At 36.6% G+C, this 20,470-nt stretch overlaps 1 protein-coding gene across 2 annotated transcripts in view; it reads left to right on the top strand.

Moving 5' to 3' along the window:
• The first annotated feature begins 485 nt into the window (after nucleotides 1–485).
• Nucleotides 486–20,470, top strand: part of LOC134205216 (uncharacterized) — a 117,761-nt gene continuing 97,776 nt past the window's right edge. The window contains exons 1-2 of one of the 2 annotated variants that reach the window (XM_062680265.1): nucleotides 486–770; nucleotides 946–1,451. In XM_062680265.1, the coding sequence (XP_062536249.1) occupies nucleotides 1,154–1,451 (298 nt within the window). In that variant the 5' untranslated portion in view covers nucleotides 486–770; nucleotides 946–1,153. Of the gene's footprint in view, nucleotides 1,452–20,470 lie in introns of both variants that reach the window. The other variant, XM_062680264.1, reaches the window with a different exon arrangement.

Below are 20,470 nucleotides of genomic sequence, written 5' to 3'. Positions count from 1 at the left end.
TAAAATGAGCTTATATTTTATTTTCGTCTCATATGGTCGAAGTTCTGCAACACCGCTCCAAGCGCATTTTACGTTGACTTGTGATATTTTGTACGTAAGTAGAAGGGAATTTGAAATGCATTCAATGGATATCTGGTACAATTTTTGATCAATTTGATCTGCTACACGATTTTAAAAATTGGTTCAGCAAAGTTTAGAGAGTCCAAGAGTCCAAGCCATAAATATCCTTCAAAATCAAGTTCAAATGATTCAAACACCTTTTCTAAAATTTCTTCAGACATTTATTCGAATTCAAAAGATGTCAGTAAAACGGCATCACTGAATATGAACCAACATCATAATGAAAATGTGTCCATGCTCAGCGTTTCTCTTGAACTCTCGCACCAACCGGTCTCTCTTTTATGCATTCCCGACTGTTCCATTTCCACAGCTTCTCCGTTGCTGCTCAACATGCAACATAAACGCGCGCGAGCGAGGTTCGAAATAATGCTTGAAGCAAGCTGGTTCGCTCACCCGCCCGTTAGTTCAGTTTCGTCGGTCGACCTGCTGTGATGCCGGTTTTTCGTTCCGTTCCGATCCGGCATAGCTGATCAACCCGTCGCAGTCAGCTCAGGTGTTCTTCAGCAGTGTAATGTTTGTGCCTAAAGCTTAATTTGAATAATCGGGCCCCGTAGGGCTGTAGAAGTACGGAGAGATGTCGACCGTTGAGGAGGATCTGTGGCAGATGCAGTCAACGGCTATAAAAACCTCAGTTACTGTATAGTTTATAGGTGTGTGCTAATGAAATGTTGGTGATTAGTGAAATAAGGTGCACATGGCGCTGATAGTACGTTGGGGAAAGGTTGTCCAGTTTAAGTTGAATGTGCTGGTATCTGTGATCTAAACTTAGTTTAGCGTGTTGAATGAATAATCTACCGTGATCTTGATGCTTTTTGATTTGTATAGAAGAATTAATGAAACATGACCTGCTGATGAGTTGGGAAAAAGTGAGGTAAAGCCAACGAATATAAAATATATTGCTGAGTGGATGAGTGAGCTCGTCGTGCGGAACGTCTAGTAGTGGTGCAAACGGAGCGCGAAACTGAAGTTGTAGTAGCGGTTTTGGTCATCGTCCGAGACTTTACCGCCATCCAGTGCACAACACGATGCCAAGATGCCTTTCGTGCAGCGTGTTGTGACCCCGAAGTATGTTGCACGGTCGACCAAACCGTCCCATTCACGCGGAACAGCAGCGCTACCGGTCCAAGACTATGAGTTGGAAGCGATTACGAACCTAACGCTGAGCAATGCCCTCCGCCAGCTGGCCTCGCTGGTGCTCATCTCGAACCAGATTTTCACCGAGCTGAACAAGGAACTGGCTAGTGTTAGTGAGCGATCACTCGGGATAAAACAGCGAATCGACAATCTTTCCAAGCGAGTGGAGGAATTTGACCCAAAGCAAGTCGCAGTCCGTAAGTACCCTTCCCTCTTCACGATACTACTCTCCGGATTTCCAGAGTCATTTGGGCAGCTTCTTCGCTTCTTTTTCGTGTATCTGTTTTCTGGAGGTATGGTGCCGTGGTTCAGCGATGTAGTGAGGCATGATAATTAGCGAAATATGTTTGCGTCATTTCTACACTCCCATGATAAATTTTGTAGAATTGATTGATGAAGGCCTTCACTGCTGATGATTATACCAGTTTTGTTTCGGAAGATTGATTTTACCTTTTTGTTGTTGAGATTTGATTCAAACATGCACCTTCTAAAATAGCATATTTTCTGTTTTTAAAGTTCTTTGGACATTCTACTTGCAAATTTATTATTCAAAAAGTAGATTTATCTTCTTTTATTCATTTGTTTGTATTACTAACATTTGTTCACCGATACCATTGGGCCGGGTGTTTTTGACCTCGGGATCGAACTAAAATAGATTTCTGATTTCTCTGATCCAGTTATCCAGGATAGCGATAATGAAATTTGCACGGAAATTCACCTCGTACTTTTTATTTTCATTTGCTAATCGTCCCAGTTAAAACAAAATCGTAAGGAAACATAATATGCACAACTAGCAACAATATACCCGCTGTCCAATACGGCTTGTACAGATATCGCCCTTAGCTTTTAATGCAGTATCATATACGACTTAGTGTTGTCATGCGTTGTGCATCAAATAATAATCCTACGACTCACTACGCTACTGCCAGGCTCGGCACCTCTATCTATGGCCTTTTTCTCCTCTCCTCTTCCATTATACGTGATGATGCTTTTTTCCGTCTGCTTTCTATCTATACACCCACTCTGGTTTCTCCACTGCATCTTCCCTTCTAAATCAAGGCATACACTGCACCACCGCCATCCACCATCGCCGCGGCCGAGTTGAAGGAACCGTAATGAACTCAAAGCCGAGTAATATTCTCTGTAAAATCGAATTGATGAATTTCCGGCGGTTGATGTTTGTATTTCCTGTTCATATTAGTCTCGATCTTACCGAATGCCGGCCAAAGAAACAACGATGAGGCACTATGGCACCCAAAATTCGGGAACGTGTCATTTCGCAGCCTGAGTGTTGTGTTTATGTGAAGTAGTCAAAAATCATTTATTTAGTTGCTTCGTTTGGGGTGACAGTTTTCAAAATTGATACATTTCTCACTACTTATTTTTGTGATTTTATAAACAAAACAATGATTCTCGTAATGATTCAGATGGAAAACAAAACGAATCGAGTCCATAATGATATGTAATCGCAAAGTTATAAGTTTTTCATTATTTTACTTGAGCTTGAACATCAGAATGTATGCTGTTTGATACTTAACATATCATCAAATAAGACCTTTAAAAGCAATTTCGCAAATTAGCAATGAATCTCATAATTCGAAATAATGATCACTCTTTTTATGCCTTAGTAGCGGAGAAAGGTTTCAGTAACAACTGTACATACTAAGAGGTTCTTTTTGTTGTCTTGGGTTCCAGAAGGTTTTCGATCTGTATAAAGTCAAGATCTGTTAATTCACGTTCATGTCGGAGGCAGTTTTTAATGAGGTAACATACTGTGTGACCTTATCTTAGTTCTTAGTATATGTTTGAATTCCAAGCAGCTCTCGTTTTTGTCATTGGTTCTATGTAGCCTGTGAGTGCCATAAATACAAGATCAGCAGATTAACTCCCGTTTTAGAGGCAGTTATTGAGAAGAAGAATTGAAAACTCCATCTTGACAAATGTTTTTATTCCAAGTCATTCTTATTGTTTGCGTGGGTTCTAGGTATTCTATGAACTCCATAAAGTCAAGATCTTAAAACAACCTTCGTAACGGAGGCAGTTGTTGAAGAGTTGACAAGTTGTATTACCCCATCTTGGTATATGTTTGTATTCCATTGTGGACCTTAAAGCTTTACTTCAGGGATTTTTGGGATGACCAGGACATAAGCTATGTTTGCAATCTATTCTATGTATCCCATTAAAATAATACATCCCATATGAAGCCAGCAGATAGATCTCGACCATACCATGAACGCAATCTATTCTATGTACCCCAAAGAGCTTGTGGCACATTTAATACAGGCCAATCATTGATTACGCGTGTAGATCTTAAAGCCTTACTCCAGGAATTTCTTGGATGACCATTAACATACGCCACGAACACATTTCACTTTGTACCACAAAAGGTATGTACCATATTTGAAACAGGCCGATAGGTTCTTGGCTTCGCGTGTAGACCTCAAGGTCTTACTCTAAGGATTTCTATGTACCACAAAAGGCAGGTCCGAAGTTCAAGGAGTTCTCAAAGAAATGTAAATACTTGAAAATGGAGAAAAAATGCTTAATGTGCGTCAACATATCAACATTTATTTGCAGTATTTCCGGCGTATTGGGAAAAGCCATCAGTTGAGCTGGGTGATCTGAGATCCAATTTCCAAGAAGTTCTTGGATGACTCAGATTATCAAAAAATAAAGAAGAGCTAATGAACATGTGGGGCCAGATCACTTATGAAATTGCAAAAAAAAAACTTCAACTGAGTTGGTAGATCTGAGGTTCAAACTCCACGGAGATCTCGAATAACCTATAATACTTAAAATAGTGAAGATAGTACTAGTACTTAATACTCATGTTTCTTTTGAAATCTATGTCCAGATTGCCATCAGAAATCAGCAAATGTGTGAGGGGACACGCTCAAACTGAACGAACAGTCAACCATGAATGAAAAGCTGATCGGGATCTAACTTTCCTGCCTCACTTTCACTCTGGATTCTCGAAAGAAGTAACGGGGAATGTCATTTCGATGTCATGGGACTAACTTGCTTAAGTATAACTTTTTGCACACAATATTTACAATTATGATTTTTATATAAACGTGTAGCCTTCAAAGGACCCTATAACTTTTCCTAGTAGGTCATTTCTCTTAATCTGATATTGGCGGCGTGAGAGCCGAATTAGTGTCAAATGACATTAATGTCATAGGTTTTGCGCCCGCTTGAGTGAGAGCTAATGAATTTCTAACTGTTCAACTCAAGCGGGCTTTTCCCTGCTCCCAATAAATAAATAAATAAAAAAAAAATAAATAAATAAAATGTCATGACATTCCGTGACCTTTTTTTATTTCGCCCTCATGGCTTAGACTTTGTATTAAGAACAATGATCTGTTCGACAAAGTTCTAGGATCCTTTAAGCATCAAATAGCGATTAAAAAATTCGAATTGTTAATACCTTCTGAAAAAAGTTATTAGCAAATTAGTAATTGCAACCAAACGACATTTTTTGACATTTCCCGTCTGAAGTCTGCGCGAGCGTCATTGCTAAGACATTTGCAGACGTTTGTTAAGTTCGTTTCGTTGGGTTGTAATAAAGTAGATTACATACTGCTAGCTGTCATGTATATTATTTAACTTTCTTACTCCAACTCACTATGGGGGATCCCCATACAAGCGAGCGGTCAAAAATAAAATTGGACTTTTAAAGTGATTTTCCACTTAGTTTTAGCTGTGTATGGTCGAAATAGCATGAATATACAATTTCCAACCCCCCCCCCTTTGGGGATCGTCTATGAATTACGTAATTATTTTTTTCATAGGTTCGATTAACGTGACAAAGCAAACCTATTTGGGAAGTTGAAATTTCGTGCGTTTTCTTAAGGAGAAGGAAGGGGCTGTACAAAAACTAAGTTCAGCAATTTATGGACATTATGGCGGCGATCATGTTAAATGACATTAATTTCATGACATTCCGTGATATTTTTTGTTCTCACTCTCATGCCTCACAATTTGTATTTAGAACAATTTGTTTGACAAAGTACTAGGATCTGAAGGATCATAAAGCATTAAATGTTAATCAAATAATCAGAATTGAAAATAACTTTTGAAAAAGGGTATTAGCAAATTAGAAATCGCAATCCCATGACATTTTTACGTGTACAAGTTATTCAAAATGAGATTAATATATTCTCAAAAAATGTGGACATTCATTGTGGAATGTAAGAATGCTCCATTCTTCCGAAAAGCAAAATTCTTTTAATTTAAATAACAACACTATTTGAATTACTTTTGATTTGTTTTCATGATTTCTACAAGTTATATACAGCATCATTCTTTTTCTGTGTCAAGGTTTAAGTCTTCAATGATATTTTCTTCAATTCCATCAACGATGGAAGATGAGATAAATTCATCTAAAGTATTAGAAGATAAAGAACTTTTGAAAATCTTCAAATATTACAAAATTACGCATGGCATAAGAATAACTAAGTGAAACATTTTTTTCCAACGTCTCCTCGTTATCCAAATCGAGCTTAAAATGGATCTGATTCATGTAAGGCACGAAGGAAAATGTCAACATTTGCCTCTCTTGATCATTTTCTTGCATTATGAGTTCTAAATTTCTTCAACTGTTTATATTGACTTTCCGCTGGTTGTTCAGCCAGTGAACCTCAAAGTGTAGATGAGTGAATAAATATTTCCCTACCATTAGCCAGACATTCATGAACACTAGCAGGAATTTCATACGCTCCGTTCTAACTAAGATATTGTTCGTCTTTACTTTTGCAATAAACATGTCAGGAATTATTGATTCCAGGAGATTTATAAATATTTACATATTATGAAATCTCATATTTAGTTCTCCATCAGTAGCTAATGAATAGCTCAGAAAATTAGGTTTAGAGAATGACTCAAACCACTCAAGCCCCAAACGCATTTCAGCGGAATGGCGACGGAAACGGTAAAATTTGACAGGAAATATATGAGCGAACTGTTAAATCCTTCCGTTACCGTTGTGCTGCATTGCATTGGGGGTTTTATTCATTTACTCCTTTGAAAAGTTAATTAAATGAGCTCAAATGGTTATAAATAAAGTCGAAGTTATTACCAATAAATGTATTTTGACCATACCCTTTGAGCGCATAGTTCAGTCTGACCCATTTTCAATAGGAAACGATGGGACTAGATTTCCCGTCGAATGAAACTTGTTGCGAGAAAATCGGACACAAATAAGTGTCTAAATGGCGATTGCGTTCTTTTGCGCACATACATACAGACGCGCATGCACACATACAGACATCACCTCAGTTCGTCGAGCTGAGTTAGTTGATATATACCACTAGGGGTCTCGGGCCTTCTATCAAACATTCGTTTTGGAATGAGCATTAACCTTGGAGTACGAGAGAGGCAAAACACGGTAAAAAACAAATGAAAAAAAATCAGAGTGACTTAACTCTGTTAATTGCAAATACTGGCAAGAAATTCTTTCAGGACATTTTAGTCGAAGCTTTGTCCTTGATGTGTATCATAAAAGAACCCGGGGATTCCTGAGGAAAAAAAGTTCTTCACTATCAAAGTTGAAAATAGCGTCGTTTTGGAAAAAATATTGCTTCCGCATTTTTTTCAATTTTTTCACAGTGTAACCATTAGTTTTGCACACCATTTAAAAGCTTATACAATAACCTTTGTAATGATGTATTAACATTGAAAAAAAACATTTAAAAAATATTTCAATAAATAGTAGAAAATAAAATATTTTTTCAGAAAATTTGCTAACTTTTTTACCCATTTCTGACTTTGCCACCTTATATCTTTGGAACTAGTGCACCTAGAGACTTCAAATTCAGAATTTCTCTTAATTAGAGTATTGACAATGGAGAGAAAATATTTTAAAATAATTCGGAAGACATGACATTTTCGATTAATGACCGCCCGAAATCCTATAGTGCAACTGCTTATGGATTACTATTTGAGGTTTAATAGCAACCCAATTGGAAGTCCAAAACGATAAAGCATGAAAGCTACCATTGCCGGCCACGCCCATCTTATCCGTTACTAGGGAAAGAAAGGAACTACCTGACTAAAGTTCAGCGACTCACCGACGCCCTCATAGATACCAAGGAGTTGGGGTGTGAGTGAGGAATATAGTTAGGAATATCATCATAAGCAAATGATATAGGGGAATTGTTTCGTTTTCCATCTCACTGAACATATATTCATCTCATCGCAAAACAGAGAAATACAGCACCAATCTTGTCGCTGAAAAAAAGCACAACAATAAATAACAAATCAAATACCTTTTCATTGCTTTGTTTTTGATGGGATGGAAATGGGAGCTATGAGATGAAGTGCCAAACCGTTCCCCTAATAAATTTGAACACACGTTGGGAGTGAACATGCTAATAATTTCTTTGTCACGCCATTGATGTTTTTCCTGGGATGGGACGAAGCCTAGGCTTATGCGCCATTGTTCTTAAAAAGAAACTTCTGCCCATTTTGATAGTCACTTTTGATAATAAGATATTTTCCTCCGTATTAAGGCAAAATTGTTCTGAAAAAAAACTTCGGCCCATATTGATAATCACAGGTGGAATTAAACTGGCGCACGAAGAGGACGTGACTTACCAAATTGAATACTTTCCTCGAATTTTGTTTATATAGGTATTTCGATTACGTTAATTTCTTTTCATAAACACTTTGATCTAAAATGGTCGAAAACATTGATTAGTAAAAAAAAAATACTTTCAAGAGGTAAAAGGCCGACAAAATTCGTGAGCGAAAAATGTTGACGTCCGTTTTATTTCGTGGCACACTACGATCCTCTTAGTCGACGTTCGTTAAGTTCGTCGATCCACTTCCAGAGTGTATATATCCAGATCGGTTTCCAAGATAGTTAGCCAGGATTGTAGTTGCTCAAAATATGATCCACCGCTACAAATATGGGATTTCCCGCAGTTAAACGGATTTTCCCCTGTTAAACGACTCCTTCGAAATAGCAGCATTGATATGCGTCATTAGGGAGAGATTGGAGTCAAGTAAACCACCAGTACGAATCTCCCGGGCAACCGAACCTGGGTTGTAAAACCACTCCCCTCTCGGCGATTGAGCCTCGGGCATTCCATGGATCCAGCCTTTAAAATTAATTTTCGAAATAGAGAAAACACTCTTACATCTTTATTAGCTCTCAACACCATCTCAAAATCGTTCATGAATATCGTCAACTCTGTCGACTACAGACACTTAGAAGGAGTCATTATTGATAACTAGTTTATTTGTGGACGCAGTAGCGCCCGTGGCAAGTGTTTTTTTTTTAAGTATATCTAATATAATAGCATTAAAAAAATCAAAATCTTCAACGTCTGTTGTCTGTGATTTTTTTCATCAAATGCTGTGTCTGGTTGTCTAAGGTTGTCACTGGTTTTGTTTTCTGCATCTGATAGTAAAAAAGAATTGAAGTGTCAAATATTTTATTTTTGTGAGAATTTCCCCGCGTGCTGCGTCTGGTTGGCTAGTCACCGGACAGACAAACAGGGCTATTATATTTATAATGAAAACCCTGTGGTGATGTTGCCTTTTCTTGCATTTTAAAAAGTTAGTTAAAAAAGTGCATAAAAGGTTAAAAGTGTCACTGTTAAGAGAATAGATCTCAACTTTGGCTACATTCAGTAAACATACTGCAGCTTGATAATGTGATGCTGCTACAAACTAGATTATGAGGTCTCGTCAATTGCAAATTATTGCGTGCAAAGCTGTGAATACAAAGCTTCATAAAGAGCGTATTTCCGAAATTTAATAAACAAACAGACACAACACATACCTACACAATAAAACATGAATTACGCCGCTGTTTTATTTATATAAACCAAATATGTTAAATAATTTCAATATAGCTGATTAACCTAGCGCAGTGATAATAACAGTAAGCGTGCAATTATTTTTAGAACCTTGAAGCTCCCTCTCACTCATTAACTTGCCGGCACATCAGCCCATATTCACCGGCAAAAGCAAACATATTTACGTGGAAGCGGTGGGTATGTAACAATCAAAATCTAGAATACATAACATCAAATTGTGCCTCGACTATGAAGCCAACAACAACCGACTGCCGCGTAACGGCATCACGGCATGGGCGTAGGACGGCTCTGATGGCTGCTGTCGTCGCGGTTGTACCGTCCGTTCCGTCGTAAGCCGGGTGTTGTTGCAGGGTGGTGTTAGCACATGAGTGGTTTCACCCTTATTGTGTTCCCCTAGTTTTCAATAAAAAAAAACTGCATTTTGAGGTTAAAACTATCGTCAACGGCGGTGCAGCGAGACAGTTTTGGGGGAAATGGTATGGAGTACTACAGCGGTTGTTCGAGTAAGGAAGTAATGTTATGAAAAAATAATTCCTAACCGGATTTTTTCATTAACTTCTGGTGGATAGAACTCTCGATTTCATCAATATAGTGCATACAACTTGTGATTTATACAATAAAAGGCACAACACATATTCATTTACATTTGTAGAAATTTGAATATGAATTATAAGAACGTTACTCACAAGAGAAGAATATTGCTATATTTTATTAATTTTTAATAATTTGTTGAAGTATTGTTGTCATACCCACTCATATTTTAAACCATATTTAAACTCCATCTCTTTGAGTTCACTAATCCAGCGTTAACTTCAGCATGATGTGGTGGCTACAAAAATAACAGACTTTGCCGCTTATCCCGTTTACTTTGAGTATATTTTTAATATTAAAGCAAGTTCAAGCCTTCAAATCTTAAAGCAGCTTAAGTGGAATTTTACTACATTAAACGCTTTTCCAAGAATATAGTAAATAACCAAGATTTTTAATGAAATTTTCTTAACAAGTTTTTGACGGGTTATCTTTAGCTGATATTAGCGCCTAGAAAAATCATTGATTGCAATAGTAAGTGTGGAAATTCTGAATCTAAGTAAATCTGAACATAATTTTGGCAATTGCGTTCAAGAACATGAAACAAATATTTCGATTGATATTTAAACAGAAAAAAAAAACTATACTGGCAACCCTGAAATTACTTTGTTAAATAGGTTTTTAAATCTCCAGGAGGACTTTTTTCAAATCAATAACTTATGGTAATTTGGAATTCCAAAAATTTGGAATCGAATAGGAAACCAACTGATTTATTTTCATATATCATATCGGTACATTCCACACAGTTTTCCCCTTCGTGGTAACACCTAGGCAAGGTCAACTAGCAAGCAGCACTGTAACATCATTCCAACCGAACGACACTGTGAACTGAAACCCTTGAATGGTGCAGTAATTAAATGACAAAGGCATGTTATAAAGGCAGGAGAAAAGAAGTGCAGGCGACCAAACGAAACGCGGTCATACGTAACGATTATACATATGTAGGCAGTTTTAGTTTTCCCCCAGTCAGTAGTTGGTGAGGTGAGATTGAAAACCCGAACATTTCGATGCTATCTGCCGATCTAGATCGGTGGAATATCAAACTAACAAAATTACTAAATGGTGTTTCTCTATTGGGACTGTCTTTGATATGATGGTATGAATGGGCACACGTGAAACCGGGAACTGACTCGGATGACGGTTGAGGAAACTTCCAGCTGTTTTGTATCACTTGCCACTTTCACCGGTTAGTTTTTTTTTCATATCGTGGTATCGTATTTTTGTACTATTGGCCCTTGCTGGTTAGCTCCCTCTTCTTACTTTCGGAAACACGGTTCGTTGCCTGTCGATCACAGTCATAATGGATTAAGTTTCGTTTTTGCTATAATTTTTCATATACCATATTTTAAGCGAAGGCTTTGATGTGTTACTATTTATGAATCGTTTCAAATGATTGAAGGTTTTTCTAAATGTAATTTACCTTATGAATTAATGCTCAAGTGGATGGTTTAGATAACGGGTTAAATTGGTGGTGACTCTTTTTTTCGATTCGTTCAGACTATAGATTTCCTGAATGGAATAAGTCAGTACATTTCGCAAAACGCATGTCATGACTGACTTTTCACTGCATTTCAAGATTTGGAATCGACATTAAATCTTTAAGGCTTAAAAAGTTAGATAGAATTTAAAAAAATGTATTTTTTCGTATAGCTTTGTATTTGATATATGAACGATTATCTATATACATAAAAATGAATGTCTATCTGTCTGACCCTTATAGACTCGAAAACTACTGAGTACTGACCCGATCAGATTTGAAGACAAGAAGGCGAGACGAAGTTTGTCGGGTTTGCTAGTGGTAAATAGAGGGAAATTTTGAACAATATTGCGTAAAAGTTTTGATTCTTTTTTTTTTAACCATTTCATTTATTTGGTAGGCTCAGTCGTGTGTGACACTTTGCGGAGCCGCAATTCTTAAGTATGGTATCTTTATAATTTGTATCATCTTATCATTAACAGTTAGTAGGGAAGGGACATAGACCATAATACTCGTGGTGACTCAAGGTTATATTTTACTTAATTCAGGATGGACGGGGTAAGGATTTGGATTTAGGTTATTCCAGCTGCTCATCCGGGAGTTTGCGTTGAAGACGGTTTTGCATGGCGTCGTGCTCGATTTTGATTCAGCAGGGAGCATCTTCCGGATGGCCAGGGCTTCGTGGTACACGGAACAGAAAAACGGAATGGAACAAGAGAAAAAAAGTTTTGATTCTTCAACTATTGTGCTTGATCTTTGATTAATAAAATAATAAATAAATAAAGGTTTAACAATGGTTTTTAAGTCGTCTTTTGTTCCACCTCAAATTTTCAAATGCGTACTGACACGGTAATTCTTGCATTTAAATATCGAAAAGAACTTTTTTGATTGAATAATTACGTAATGTAAACAATGGTTGAAATGCCATGGTGATGTCATTTTTTGATTAACAGTATATAAACTTTTCAAACAGTCTAAATTGCTCCGTGTCTTCTGTTCATTATATTCCACAGTATTTGGTTAAAAAAAATAACATGTTTTCAAATTCATTAGCCGAATCCAAAATAAAATGACATTAACTTAGACGCAGGGGAAAAAGCAACAAACTTCGACCTCCTCCTTCTTCTTCTTATCGGCATAACATCCCCACTGTTCATTTAACACTTCCACAGTAGTTAACTGCGAGGTTTCTAAGCCGAGTTAATATTTTTGCATTCGTATATCATAAGGCTATCACGATAATACATTTATACCCAGAGAAGTCATCGTCCAAAAACTGTTCTTCGAACTGTCGCACATCAAGAATCTTCAGATAACTAACGACCGTGTTTACTTAGGAACCGAATCACCGCACAGAACATGATTCAGAAAACTAACATGAAGCACCCCAGTGGAATACGATGGAAAGATTTACGTCATACCATTATCCATGGAAGGCGGCACTTTTGAAATTAGGATCCATGACTTGAGACTCACATTCAACAATCAACAGATAGTGTAGCGGGTGAAGAAATGCGGACAACCTCTTTCCATCCGCGAAGAAACCTTCAGAAACTTTTCTTTCCCGGAGTCCCGAACGATTTTCGAATACTCCGAATGAAGCTCACCAAATCGATACCATCCTACATAACCCTTGACGGAAACTGACCCTAGTGACATACCGGGGACAATTGGCAACATGTAAATACGTTCTAATGGAATTCAATTTGGTGTCTAGAGCATGGGTTCCCAAACTGTGGGTCGCGACCCCCAGGGGGGTCGTGGATTGATCAATGGTGGGTCGCGAAAGACTAATTTTGATTCATACTTTAACCCTATTTTTACCACATTTTTTTACATTTTTTTCCAGGAATTAGATATGGATCTAAGTAATGAATGATTGACTGAATGAGAGAACAACAAATTCTACGAAGTCAATGACCTTCTTTTGCTATCCGAAAAATATGAATGCTGAACAGAGACAAACACTCAGAAATAGAATAAAAAATTGCAGAGATCTTTGTAGATATAATGGAGTCCAATACAATCAGAATCTAATTCAAATTCAATCAAAATCTAATCCAACTACAATCCAGATAAATCGAATCCAAATTCAACCCAAATCCAATTAAAATCGAATTCAAATACAATTCAAAACCAATTTAAATCCAATCCAAATCTAATCCAAAACCAATTCAAACCCATCCAAATCCAATTCAAATTCAATTCAAATCGAATGTAACACAATCTTAATCCAATTCAAAACCAATTGAAATCCAATCCAAAACAAATTCAAGTTCAATCCAAACCGAATGTAAATCCAATCCAAATCCAATCTAAATCCACTCCAAATGCAATCTAAATCCAATCCAAATTCATTTCAAGTCCAATAAAAATCTAATCCAAAACCAATTCAAATCCATTCTAATTATAATCCAAATCCAATCCGAATCTAATCCAAACCCAATCCAAATTCAATTCAAATCCAATCCAAAACCAATTCAAGTCCAATCAAAAACCAATTCAAATTCAATCCAAATCCAATCTAAATCCACTCCAAATACAATTTTAATCCAATCCAAATAAAATCCAAATCCAAACCAAATCCAACCCAGAACCAATTCAAGTCCAATCCAAAACCAATTCAAATTCAATCCAAATACAATCTTAATCCAATCCAAATTCATTTCAAATCCAATCCAAATCTAATCCAAAACCAATTCAAATCAAATCTAATTATAATCCAAATCCAATCCGAATCTAATCCAAACCCAATTCAAATTCAATCCAAATCGAATGTAAATCCAATCCAAATGCAATCCAAATTCAATTCAAATCAAATTCAAATCCAATCCAAAACCAATTCCAATTCAAATCCAAACCGAATGCAAATCCAATCCAAATCCAACCCAATCCAAATCCAAATTCATTTCAAATTCAATTGAAATCCTATCTTAATTCAATCCAAATCTAATCTAAATCCAATTCAAATCCAACTCAAAACCAATTCAAATCCAATCCAAAACCAATTCAAATTCAATCCAAATTCAATCTTAATCCAATCCAAATTAAATCCAAATTCAATTCAAATCCAATCCAAATCTAATCCAAAACCAATTCTAATCCAAATTCAATCCGAATCTAATCCAAAACCAATTCAAATCCATCCAATTCCAATTCAAATTCAATCCAAACCCAAATCAAATCCAAACTGAAAGTAAATCCAATCCAAATCCAAATCAAATCCAAATTCATTTCAAATTCAATTCAAATCCAAATTCATTTCAAATTCAATTCAAATCCTATCTTAATCCAATTCAAATCTAATCTAAATTCAATCCAAATCCAACCCACTACTACGGCGCCTCAGTGACGACGATCCGGAAAAGCCCGCCAGGACTTCCAGAAAGCACAAACTGATTAACTATTAACTATAAACAAAATTATTAAGCCTAAATTGAGGTGTCGTTAGCTATAAGGGCAGCCACTGATTCAATCAACGATCCTGAATAAGTTCCGGAAATATTGGCACAACACTATCTGTAGACAGCAGGCTATTCAAGCGCATTTTTAATTTCTTAAGAAAAAGAGGAACACAATTACTCTCATCCATTAGAAAACTCTAACAAAGAATACAACGCTTAATTCTTCTTGAACGAACTCCTATGGGCGCTTGACATAGAACAAAGTTCTCTTACTGGTACAAACCCGAGCAGCACGCATGTTGCGCACAAGTTTCTGTGATCCTTATGCAACAAAATTTAGTTACATTTAAATAAGTGTACTTCTAGATAGAACTGTTGAACAAACTGAGTAGGCATCGCCGCGGAAGGCTGTTTTTAAATTTTGCTCGCAAGTGACATTCGTCTATTATTGAGTACTTTGCACTTTATTGGACTCCTGAGCGGAAATTATTTGCTCAGTTACGATCCCTCAGCTCAATATGAAACGCGTGATTGCTTGGATTTTTCTAGGGTTGTTTTGATCATCTTCGGATTATTCGTACGTCAAATTTCGTAAAATGCTTGTTGATTTGTTGTCGTAATGAGGTGTATTGGCCATTTCTGAAAGCAATTTCTATAAATACTATAGTTAAACGGAGGTAGGCCATAATAAGCGATTGGTACGTTTGATAGCTTTTCTAACCAAATACCTATTTCACAGCTGTTCTTTTTTGAACTCGCTCAGAAATCCTCTAAATATCAACGAGAAATGCAGCAGATTTTGGACCCCTGCTTGTGTGTTTTTTTTTTGACAGTAGAAGCATTTTTTTTCACGGGTCCAAATTTCGGATGGTGGTGGTGATCTATGCACGAAGAACTATATTCCAGAGAGCCTTTTGTAATTGGTAGTGCCGTTTAAATAATGGGCTCATAGGACAAAAGTTTGAATTCCGATTGAATATGGCTGAATGTTGAATGTACTATTGCTGAAGCTTCAGTCGAACCGGAACATTCAAGTGAATTAGTAACCCACAACGTCACCAGAGGCAATCACCAATGAGAAAGATACGATGAGATTCATGCTGTGCATCCCATATCCAAGTGAAGCTTTGGGAGATACTGGTGTATAAATGTATGCGAGCTTCTATGAATCATGACCTGAATGTCGAGCGTGGACCTGATTATCGGCCGCCGATGGCCGTTGGAATAAGAAGTTGCAGATCATTAAGTATAATTTTAATCTATTTTCCTTCATTATATTTGGTCTTATCGTGATACGCGCATATGCAATCGGTCGTTAAAGAGATGATCCTTATTGTTGTGTTGATTTTGGTACTAGAATCACATATTGTTACTGACGCCTATCGGGTTTTAGTCACATTCATTCTAAAAGTGATTTTTGCATATTAATAATTAGCTCTTCCATTTACATTCTTCCTGATAGGTAACATTATATTTCCCCAAGCTCCCACTACAATAAATCATTGCATCTGTTATCTTTCATCTTTATATATCTTTTTCTTAAATAACTTAAATTTAGATGGTGATAATCTTTCAAATTTTCACATGAAATTTCCAATTTCGCGTGAATTTCCACGAGCAATTTTTTGAGTTTTCGCAGATTATTCTTATTATTCTTATTATTCTGTAGAGTAGTTTTTTTTATCAACGCTGGAAATTCTTTTACATTTCCAAAGAAAATTCTTCACAAACTGCATGGCAGAAGCCCTTCTCCAATTTCTATAAAAATCGGATTATTTCAAGCAAAAATATGCTAATATGGATTTCGACAAAATGTTTGTCCTAAAAGTATACTGCCGTAAATCGCATATCTGTCCCATATGAATAGGAAACCCAGCAAATATGGGACAGATATGCGATTCACGGCAGTATAGCGAATCCAATTATTACACTGTTGGAAGGGGATTCTCTCTATCCCGTGGGTTTTGTGTAAGTGTCTCTGTCTACGGTTCCGTCACCCTTATTTTTGGTCCTTCATTGTCATCAAGATGAACCATAAACCATAAATAATCTGATTACCATGATAAAAAAAAAGAAATGTTTGTGAAAAAAAATCAGATTTCATATTCATTTTAATCAAGACGCTAATGTTATTATCTATGATACTGCCATCTGTCCTTTTATTTCATCTTTTCAGAAATCAAGAAGTCTATTTTTCAAGAACAAACATGAACAATAAACAAGAACAAAGAATATTCCAAGGAATATTCCCAACTATTGGTTTTCCATCTCTGAAGACAGCACAAATCTAAAATTAGCTGATGTTGAAGAAAGGTCATGCGATTTAAAATTTGGTGAGAGAATTCCTTTATACATGATATATATATACACATAAATATTTACCAAATTATATGATTATTCACAAAAAAAAACCATCAGGGCACCCGATTGAAGCGATTTGGATAGGAAGAGTGGAATCGCCAACTTCCTATTGTTAACATCTCGTGGATGAAGGGCGGGCTCTTCTTCCCATCTATTGGGTCAATCTGGGTAACGAGGGCTAGATTATATTATTGTATGTACGAACTTTCTTCTGGAAGGAGATTCTCTATTTATCCGGTGGATTCGCATAAGTGTCTTTGCTTATGGAACCACCCACCCATTTTTGGCCCTTCATACAGGAGTTTGATGAAATACATACAATAGTATAATCATGATCAAATCGTTTGTCAGATATGGCCAGTGCTATCGGCAGGTGCCATGCTACAATAGATGGTAGTATCATCATCATCATCATCATCATCAATTAGGACCCCTGCTTGTGGTATTCATTCGATCATTTGTGAGGATGGAGTTGATGGAACAGAGAACAGTTTATTTGAAGCTGACATTAGTTAAACATTTAAAATTAACAGTACATTCAAAGTTAATTGCCTATATGCCGGGTATTAAGCCACCCGGAGTGGAAATTAATTACTATGTCTGAAACTTGATTATGCATATGTACAACATGTGAAATAAAACTCTTTAATAATGATTTGATAAAAACATAGATTATTTGTAGAACTGAATTTGATTCGGTTCGGTAATCAAAGTGAATGCGTGTAAGCCATTCTTTGACGTTACTTAAGCACCACAATTCGAATGTGTAGAATTTAATAAAAGTTAGGATACTTTGTGCCAAGACTCAAAGCACAACACAAAGGCTATTGTGGACACGCACAAGATACCTAAAGTTAGTGAGTATTGAATACTGCTGATAGCTAGCGAATTATTGCTAATAGTACTACCCTTTTGAAAGCTATCCAAGGAAGGCTCACAAGGATCTCTGCTCATCTAACACCAACTGCTCACCTACGCTGATAAGCATTTGTGGGATGTCAAATTCTCGAATTTGTGTGACCAACGGTATTTGACAGATTGCTTTGATGAGGAATTATGACCCGCTATCAAAAAATTTCACAGAGGTCTAAATATTGATAGCATAAGCAATATGTTTGCTATTTCCTAATTCGGTCGATAGAATATTGATTCAGTCAATGGTGCCATATCATCCAAATTTGATTTCCGATAGTCCCTCGTCCGCTAAGTGATACTGAAAGTGACATTGCAAAGAAAATGCCGAAAGGTGGTCGGCATTGTGACCGGTGGTAGAACGGGACATTGCGGAATTAGATTCATGTGGCGACCATTTATGCGTAAGAAATAGTATAAGCAAGTCGTGCATGACTGGCTGAACTGGGATAATTTAAATATCGAATGGCATTTTCGTGAGCTATCTGGAACCGGTAATCGCTTTACGTGGTTGAAACGACGACGGGTCATACATTCGTTCGGAAGTGGAGACATATCCGCATGTGACAACACTTTCGAAGTTGCTCATGATGTAACCCATGCAGAATATGCTTTTTCGGTTTAAAAGTGAAGCTTTCCATAAACCCGCAGAGAAGCGTCATCAATGTATGTCTATTATAAAGATTTATTCGGTGAGTTCTAACTGATTTATATTATTTATATTGTGTAAGCTTTCGAACGCTTCGTGATTCCCTCTCCCGCCCCAGTACGATGAAAAATATTTGTAGAGGCAACCTCACACCTAGGGAATCTTGTCCACGAATTTTGTTCCCGTGTTATTTCAAATTGGCAGGATTGACGGAATTTCAACACGCGAAATCCTGTGGCAATTTAAAATGCATGGGGATCAAAATCCGGCTGAAAATTTTCCCGATGCGTGAGGTTACCTTAACGCGCAAAAATCTGGTCTGGAGACAAGGAATTTTGCAGATTCATAAGAAAGGACGTTACACAGGAACTTTATGTGATATGATGAACAAACTAAAACAAATGGATCCCTTGAAAAAGGTGCTAATTGCACTCGTCGGAAGAACATTTAATACACACATTGTTTTGAATGCAATTACAATTGTAATGAATGCAACTGAGGCATTCCACGGGGGCATGTCAGTCGATCCTGAGCGACCATATCGAAAATATTTGAAACTCTGCACAGTTTTTCAATTTCATCTAAATCGTCATTTTTCGATATCAAATCTTCATATTGAGTCACGACTAACTTTTCAAAAGGGTGTATGTGAAAATGGTTCAAAAATATTTAAAAAGCTGCACAGCAAAAACGGAATGTTCGATTGTTATGATTTTTTCAGCAAAGTTAGACAACTAAATGGTGATTCTTAAGAAAATGTGCACAGTAAAAAAAATTTTTTGCCTTTAAAATATCATTTTTGTCACAAAACTCAAATATCTCAAAACCCTATCTTTTTTCGAACGTAATTTTTTAGGGAAAACGGTCCATTATATTAGCTATCTACCATAAAAATTTGGTGATGGTAAACTAATAAACAAAAAAGTTATGACATTTCAAACATTTCACAATTTTCACATTTAGTAAAAAAATTTTTTTCTGTGTAAGTTATTTCGAGAATTGCAGTTTGATGCAGATTTTATTGTTAAGGGACGTGATTTAAACAAGTTGTTTTCATGATATTTTGATTTAATTATTCATAGCATCTATAAGAAACTTAGACACGATCCAGTGTTGTGATCAAAAGTATTGATAGTGTCATAATTTTCATTGCACGTGACTGGCGAAAAATTCTTTTAATAGTGTTGAAACCTGTTGATAATAACGTTGATAGAAACATATCAGAAATGTTATTTTAAGACAAAAGCTGCAAAATCAAAGATTTATATACACGTGTACGTCTATAGTTTACCTGCAAAAAATATACCTCTTAGAGAATAGACTTTATGATCGGGAGGAAACGGGTATCTTCAACAACAACAAATGCATGATAGGTACATACCATGACAATGCTCACGAAAAAGCAAAAAATTACTACTACTAAGGTTGTTAAAGATCTTATAGTAATTTTTTCTTCAGTCAAGCAAATGACACCAAACTAGTCAGTAAAAACTTAAAAGTGATTTTGTTTATTGAAATATTACGAACAACATGAGTAGCCGCTTTCTCAACTGTTGTAGGCCGTTTGATGGAAAAAAGTGTTCAAAAGAGTTACGAAATCTCACCGAAAGCACCATAGATAAACTGAAAGCGACTGGTTATGCTCCAATGTCCACATTGAATACAAATTTACGCATTTGCACGTCCTGCCGTCTAAACGTTGACAAAAGAGCAATCTGTATATCATCGGTTGAGCAGAGCGCAGGAAGTTCGAAAACGACAGCAACTGAGGAATTGCCAGATGTATCGACAACAACTGAGGAATTACCAGAAGTATTAAGTGCTGAGAGCCTTGCCACCGTACCATCAGCGAAATCTGTTTCAACAAATCAATCGGAAGATGAGTGTATCCAAAAGGTCAACATCGAACGCTTTAACGAGGGCATAGCTGGGATAAAAGTGACTCTGATTAAATGGAGTAAGATGGACTACGTTTATTACCCGGAGAAAAATACCGTGAAAT

This window comes from Armigeres subalbatus, chromosome 1, assembly GCF_024139115.2.
Source record: "Armigeres subalbatus isolate Guangzhou_Male chromosome 1, GZ_Asu_2, whole genome shotgun sequence".
In the NCBI taxonomy this organism is placed as follows: Eukaryota; Metazoa; Arthropoda; class Insecta; order Diptera; family Culicidae; genus Armigeres; species Armigeres subalbatus.
The sequence above is the reverse complement of the archived record's forward strand: the minus strand, read 5'-3'. Positions and strand labels throughout refer to the sequence as shown.